Here is a 6,966-nt window from a genome sequence, read left to right as displayed (position 1 = left end):
TCCCCATTCTCTTCTCATTTCTTCTCTTCCCTTTCCCCTCTTTCTCTTTCTTTGTCTCTCTCCTCCACTCCTCTTCTGCCATACATACCCCAGTAGTCTATCTGCTTGTATGAGTCGGTCTAATTTGGTTTTCTAAGCATGCACACCTGCCTTGCTACATATTCTTTTCTCTTTCCATTGACCATAAAACAAGATTTTTTTTCCCCCAGTGAAATTTTCCTCTTTGGTGAAATAATTCTCATTATGAACATTTAGCACACAGTTTGAATATTTATTCAGCTCCTAAGCTAGTACCACTCAGAGCTGGGAGTTGTAGAAGCAATCTAAATGCCACGGTGAGCACTTCTAAGGGCAGTAGGAAAACAAAGAGGTGGCCGGTCTTGTGGATGGTCACTTGTCGGCTGGGGCCTCTGAAAAGCAAGGGTGTAGATGTCAAAATTCTGAGTCTGCTCTCTGGCCAGTGCCATCAAAGATGGTTTTCTCCCACAGTGGTGACCAGTGAGGTGGTGTCTTGTAATGGGGGGAAGCCTTGGACTGTGACTTGGGCAAGTCACCTAAAAGCTCTGAGTCTTGGTCTCCTTATCTGCATGGAAGGGTGAGTGCGCTTCTCTGTCTGCCTCGAGTGGTGGATGGGGGAGGTGATGCCCTGTTGGTGACGGAAGTGCTTTGCAGGTTGTAAGGTGCTTCCAATGGCCTCCTTGATCAGGAGAAAGTTAAGTGGTATCTTTACAAGGTAAGAGGGGATTCAAATAAAAACAAGAAAACCTTCGCTTAACTGGCTGCGGAGCCCATTCTGAATGCAATTGTAGCACTAATTGTTTTTGTTTATGAAGTAAAATTATACAGTAAAGGTGTTGTAACACCAAATAATTTTATACTCTTATTAGGGGTGTTAGCTCCATTTTATGGTTATGGAAATTGGGGTTCACTGGGGCTCCAAAGCTAGTTCTCAGAACTTGGTACCCTCTTTGAATACAAAAACGGCTCAACACCCTCCGAGCCACTCAAATACCAGCCCAGCCCACTCCTGCCGATACTTGGGAACGAGGAATTGGAAGCTCTTTGAGAGGCAGGGGTCAGGGAAGAGAACTTTTCTTGTGTCACCCATAACGTGGGCTCACATTTGGGACTCGGAGAAAACTCCGAATTGACCCGGGCAGGGACTTACCGTTGGCTTCTTCCCAAAACATGTCCTGAAGAAACTTGCCCAGGGCCTGTCCATGCCAGTGGGACTGAGCCCCTGACAGCTTGATTCCAACATCAAAGGGGGCGTTGAACTAGGAGAGTAGGGAGGACCCAGGAAATGTCAGAGGTTACAGCCTCCCACACCCCCGCCCCGAACACTTCATCCCAGAGGAGGCCCCTGTCCCAAACACTTCCATTCCCAAGGGTCAGGGCGATGAAAGGGCCTGTGGGCCCAGCAGGTGCCACAGGGGCAGCTCAGTTACTCTCCTTTGTAGGCCCATTCTCACTGCCCCCTCCATCTTAGGAGGCTAACCTGACTTCCTTTACCGCTAAGGTAAAAGCCGTGGTGTCCCCTAGCAAGCCCCCCTCCCTGCCGTGCAGTTTTCAAAGACAGCGTTGAATGGCCAGTGGTGGGATTTCAGGCCCTGGCAGGGGGGTTTGGGGAAGTGGGCTGCCTGGTGTACCTAGCACTAGCCTAGGTGATGGTCTCTGCCCGCTCCGCCGCCCCCACCTCTCCTTTCCCAGGTGCTCTTCCTCATGTGCACAGGCCTCTGTTCAGTGCAGTCAGACAGGAAGCTGACCTTTTCCTAGAGCTAAGTTCGTTCTTTCTCGGCTTCAGTTTCTTTCCTTCGGCAGGGAGAGTGCACCATTTCCCCTACTTGGCAATCTGTGAGATGATTTACTATCACTAAAAGCTTTGGGGAAACAGGAAAAAACTGTGTTTGAAGCCACGTCATTGTTTTCTCCCTTGAGACCAGAGACTGTATCTTTATCTCTGTTCATCCAGTAGCTGCCTCAGCACCTGGCCATGTTGGAACACCTCCATGAGTCAGTGGAGGAGGACTCTTGATGCTGGAAAGGACCCCTGGTCATTGGTCCTTCTGCCCACTACCCTCCAGACAGGAGGTGTTACCCCCATTTTCAGATAAAGCAGCCGAGACCCAGAGAGGTTGAAGGACTTGTTTGAGGCCTCTGAGGAGTTGGTGGCCGTGGACTAGAATGCAGGATTCTTACGTCCACCAGCCCGGGACCTCTGCTCGCCCCACCCTGTGTGAGGCCGCTGTATCCAGCCCTCGGTGCCTCCCCTCCAGGCAGGCACCACTCTGACTCCTATTTTACAGATGAGCAAACATGCTCAGAGGAGTTATTAAAGCAACAAATGGCTGTTTGTTCCTTTAAAACAATTTACATTCCCCACTTGTCTCCACTGTGAAGGTGGAGGGCGTGGGGAATGGCATGATTGATTTTTTAGGGAACTTGGACCCTCCTGTTACCCCTCTTCAGTAACATTTCAAAGAGTCACACACACACACACACACACACACACACACACCCGCACCGTGGCTAATGTGGGGTGCTCAGATCACTGGAACAGACTTAGGGACCTGCTGGCTGGAACTGGGCGGCAGGGGCAGTTGAGAGGCGACGTGGCGACTGGTGGTTGGGAGATGAGCTTCAGGTGACCTCACAAGATTCCCTTGGCCTCGGCGTCTCCTCTGTTCAGTGGGAGGTGGGTGGGGTAGGGGAGTGGGAAGGACTTGGTTTGAAAATCTTAGAGCTCTGAAACTAGATTTTATGAGAAAAATGTTTGAAGGAAGTGGGGGGCCCGGGATGAAAGAGGTGGAGCCCTCGGGCGGGAGGGGCTTCGGGAAGGTGTTGCCGGCCTCCTGCCCCACCCACCTTCTTCGGCTACACCTCCTCCCAGAATTTCAGACTTCTGGTTCTAGCTGAGGCAGCACGGCCATTTCTTCTGAGGCCAGCCTTCATGGAAACTGGGAACTTCCAGCCCTGCCCTGAGTCAGCCGCCTCTGAAATCTCTTCCCATCTGGGCTAAGTTAGAGCGACCCTAGCTGGGTGAGTACCCGCCGGCGGGAGCTGCCATCTCCCAAGAGTTCCCTGATTTTAGTTTAAGGCCATAGAGTGGGGTGTGGTGGGCTGAGGGTGTCCCAGGTGGTACAGAGAAAGTGCCTGAGGACAATGTTAGGTTTACAGCAGGTCGGCGAGCTCATCCCTGACAGGAGAAGCGGCTGGTGGATGGTTAGAGAAAGACCAGGGCTTCAGCTTCTCTCAGGCCAGAAGAGAGAGTCAGACCGTAAGGAGGAAGAGAGGACGTGGGGACTGACGTCAGCCCTGACCTTCAGTTCCACCGCGGCCACCCTCTGGCTGTGGCATCTCAGGCAAGTACATTGTCTGAACTTCTAATCAATGAGGGCGATGATACCAGCTCTCAATAGCTCAGTAACTGCCATGGTTGATTACTAAGTACCATCTAGAGAATTTTGATTTCTCTGCACAGAGGTGTCTGTCTGTCGCCATCTAAATGCTTGTCAGAACCATCCGCCAACCACACACAGCCAGCTTTTCAGGCAAGTTACCTAGATAACCCTATAAAACCCATTTCTCTCCCCCACTCCCCTTCCTAGTCCTCCATTGATCTCTAAACTGTTTCCTTATCTCAGGCAAGATTAGCCAGAGCCAGGGCCAGCCTGGCTGGCCTGTCCTCATCCGCAGATGGGCTTCAGCGAGTGGCCCTGGAGCCCCGCCAGCAGCCGCTTGCCGTCCAGGATGCGGTCTGGGCGCACTGCAGCCAGGTGAGGTCTGAGGCCCTGGGCCAACCAGAACGTTTTCTGCGGGGAAACACCTTCAGCCTGCGACCAGCTGTGTCTTCCTGGGTGTCTTTCTCTGGGCACCCCATGTGCTGCACCCTTTGAAAATATCTGGCGCCTGCTAGTGTCCCCTTCTCTCTGCTCAGTTCCTGTACGTTCCCCTTCTGTGGTAGCAAAGTTACTTCTCTCAGATGTTTGCCTCTTCATGGGCAAAGACCTCATAGAGCACAGAGCAGTCAACTATTTTCATGCTGGTAAGTGGACCCCTGTTCATGCCATCACCCCCTGCCTTCCCCTTCCCTCATCCCCTCCCCCGCCACAAAAGCATAAAACTACAGAGAGACCAACCCGAATTTCCAGCTCATCCTCTGCCCCTTCCTCCTGATTTCCTTCTTCTGGGCGGAGCCAGCCTTCCAGCTCTCGCTCTCGGGGCTGCAGTTTGGCCGGTGGCTTCTTGGACTCCTTTCTCTGCTGGAGAGAGAGCGCTTTCTTTAGGGCCCTAAGCCCCAGATCCTTCCTGAGCAGAGAGGCGGGCCTGTAAGTCAGACCAGGGTCCTCCTTTGTGTTCTCCGAGAAGGCTGAAGCCCAGAGAGGTTGAGCCACTGCCCAGGTCACACAGCTGGCTGCTATGTGGCAGGGCTGGAATTAGATGCCCCGTCAGAATGTGGGGCTTTGTGGGGAGAATCTCACCTGCACTTTCTGGTGTTCGGGGCTCAGGAAGCTGGAGCCTGCCATGGCCAAGTCCACCCAGAGCACACTCAGGAGCAGCAGGCTGCAGATGGTCCCCGGGGAAGGCATGGCCTCAGCTGGGTTGGGACCGAGGGGCCAAGAGAAGAGAGTCTCCAGTTAACATGCTCCCCTTCCCTTCCCTCGCTTCCACTGCCCTCCCAGCGCCTCGGAATGCAGGTAGGAGCCTAGCAGACAGGGCGAGGGACTTGGACCTGGGATGGCAGGAATGAATTGAAGGATGTGTGTGTTCTCTTCCAAGACTGTTCAGGGCAGAACCCTTGGCAGTGGATTCCCCATGTGTTTGCCCAGCCCCCAAAGACCTCATGCCAAGTTTCTTAACGGGTGATGAAGCTGACCCAGCAAGGTCCCCAGGAGACCCAAGCCCAGCTATGTCTGAGCAACCAGGCTGCCCCAGCTTGTGCAACCTCCCCTTCGTTCAGGTGGGCCTGTGAACGGCCAGTAAGTTAAACCCCATAAGCAAACCCACAGAGTGAGTGAGGGTGCCTACCTGGGATTCCTGGCGGAGGTGGTGCCTGGTGGCCGGCTGGTCCTTATATAGGAAGCCTTGTGTTTGTTTTAAACCAGCAACCTCATCTCAGGGCAGCCTGGTTTCCAGGGGCTGATTTACATTCCTTGGGTCCTCTGGGTAGAAGTCAACAATGGAGGTCAAATGCCCAGAGAGATTGTTGGGTTGGCTTGGCGTGGCCATCTGCTCCAGCTGTCCACAAATGGCCCGGCCCTGGTTTAGGTGGGAGGGAGGGGAGTGGCTGGGGGGTCCAGGCTGGCTTTGCTGCTCTGTGACCTTGGCTCACTCCTGATGAGATGGGGCGCATCCAGGGTGGTATGGCTGTAGACTTGACTCTCCTTTCTGAAGCCCCCCTCTGCCTGGATAGGACGAGTTTACCGTCACTAGATTTCTGAGATTTCTAGTCCTGCACCTGCAGTTCTGTGACTGACGCTGCGCTGGCTCCCACAAGCCTCTGGAGCACAAGGGAGCCTGGCTCATGAATTCTGCCTTCCCATGAGGAAAGTCCCACTTCACAGATGAGGAAACTGCTGGGAGGGGCGGCAGCATGAGCTCCGAACTGTCCTCCAAGGAGCAGGTGTAGGAGTCGTTTTAATCAGTGGTTAAACCTCAGTCATTCCTCCTGGGTGAAGCATGATGACTGCATGGCTTGGTGTTTCTTAACTTGTGGGCTTGCCTCCCCTCCCCAGCCGGTTCTGAGAGGGAACAGATTGGATCTGGAGGCAGAAGTGCTGTGACCTGCGACTGGCACAGGTAACTACTCAGATTGATTGGCGTCAGGCAGATCACTAATCCCCCTTGTGGCAGGGCTGCCTCCCGAGTGGCTTTGAGGATTAATGAGGTTATGTGTGTGAAAATTCCTTATAATCTGTAAGGCAGCATACAGATGACAAGTATTTTTGTATCAGGCCCAAGACCTTGTGCCAAGCGTGTACGATGGTCATATGTTCTTGGATGAAGAGTTAATTAACAGTAACTTTAATCTGTCCCACCAATGCTTCATCTAATTGGATGCCCAAGCAGTAACTCCTAGGGCTGAATGCAATGTCTGTATCAAATTTCAGGAGGAGCTCACTTCAGGCTGGGGCTCCATGCAAGAGGCGGATGGTGGCAATGGAGCAGGCTTTGAAGGGAGGGCATCGCTGCAAGCAGAGTGGCACGAGTGTCGGAGCAAACAGGCATGGTGTCGACTGTTGGGACAGCGGTGAGAAGGCTGGGTGGCTTGGAGGATGCAGTGGTGGGAGGAGGCCAAAAGAGAGGCTTCGAAGGCAGTTGGGGTCAGGCTCTGCACTGCCCTGAAAGCTCCTGGCAGGAGGGCGCCCTCTGGAGGGTTTTTAACAGGAGGGACCGAGCATAGAATAATGAGCGAGTTGGAAACACCTTAAAGATGTGGGATGCTGGACCTTTTATTTCACGGGAAGAAAAAGAAAACTTCCCCCAAAGCCACCCAGCCATCTGTGGCAATGCTGGGACTCCCGCCTAGGTTCCTGGCTCCTAATCCAGTCTCTGCTTCCTGCTTCCAGGAAAGTCAGTGTGCTCCAAGCAGGGTGGGCCTGGGGCAGAGAACCAGTTAGGGGGATCTTGAGGCAGTAGAACAGCTGATGGTTAAATGCCACCTGACTTGACGATTGACTTCAGGGGGCACAGGACCCATGTAGAGACTCTTGGGACAGTGGAGGCACAGGAGGGGCTGGACAGCCCCTCAGTAGAATGTGGGGGACTGAGTACCTCCTGCTGAAAAACATCTCATCACCAGCTGCGGTGGGGGCTTCACCCTGACAGCCACCTGAGCTTAGACCTCTTGGCTGCAGGGCCAGAGGGCTGAAGGTGGAGACAGGTGGGGAGAAGACCCACAGCTTGTTCATAGCCACCCTCGCCCCCACCAAAAGGAAACAACCTGAAACCCCAACTATGGTGACC

At 53.6% G+C, this 6,966-nt stretch overlaps 1 protein-coding gene across 1 annotated transcript; it reads right to left on the bottom strand.

The window, feature by feature from the left end:
* Positions 1-246: 246 nt before the first annotated feature.
* On the bottom strand, positions 247-5,410 carry GHRL (ghrelin and obestatin prepropeptide). The gene is made up of 5 exons (XM_008152024.3): positions 5,029-5,410; positions 4,482-4,597; positions 4,140-4,262; positions 1,169-1,277; positions 247-410 (listed from the first exon to the last, which is right to left on the bottom strand). Exons 2-5 carry the CDS (start codon positions 4,587-4,589, stop codon positions 391-393), a joined length of 360 nt encoding a protein of 119 aa, XP_008150246.1. The 5' UTR covers positions 4,590-4,597; positions 5,029-5,410; the 3' UTR covers positions 247-390.
* Between the last annotated feature and the right edge of the window lie 1,556 nt (positions 5,411-6,966).

The sequence above is a fragment of the Eptesicus fuscus genome, chromosome 18 (genome assembly GCF_027574615.1).
Source record: "Eptesicus fuscus isolate TK198812 chromosome 18, DD_ASM_mEF_20220401, whole genome shotgun sequence".
NCBI classification, from domain to species: domain Eukaryota; kingdom Metazoa; phylum Chordata; class Mammalia; order Chiroptera; family Vespertilionidae; genus Eptesicus; species Eptesicus fuscus.
Note: the sequence above shows the minus strand (reverse complement) of the source record. Positions and strands in the feature narration are given on the sequence as shown.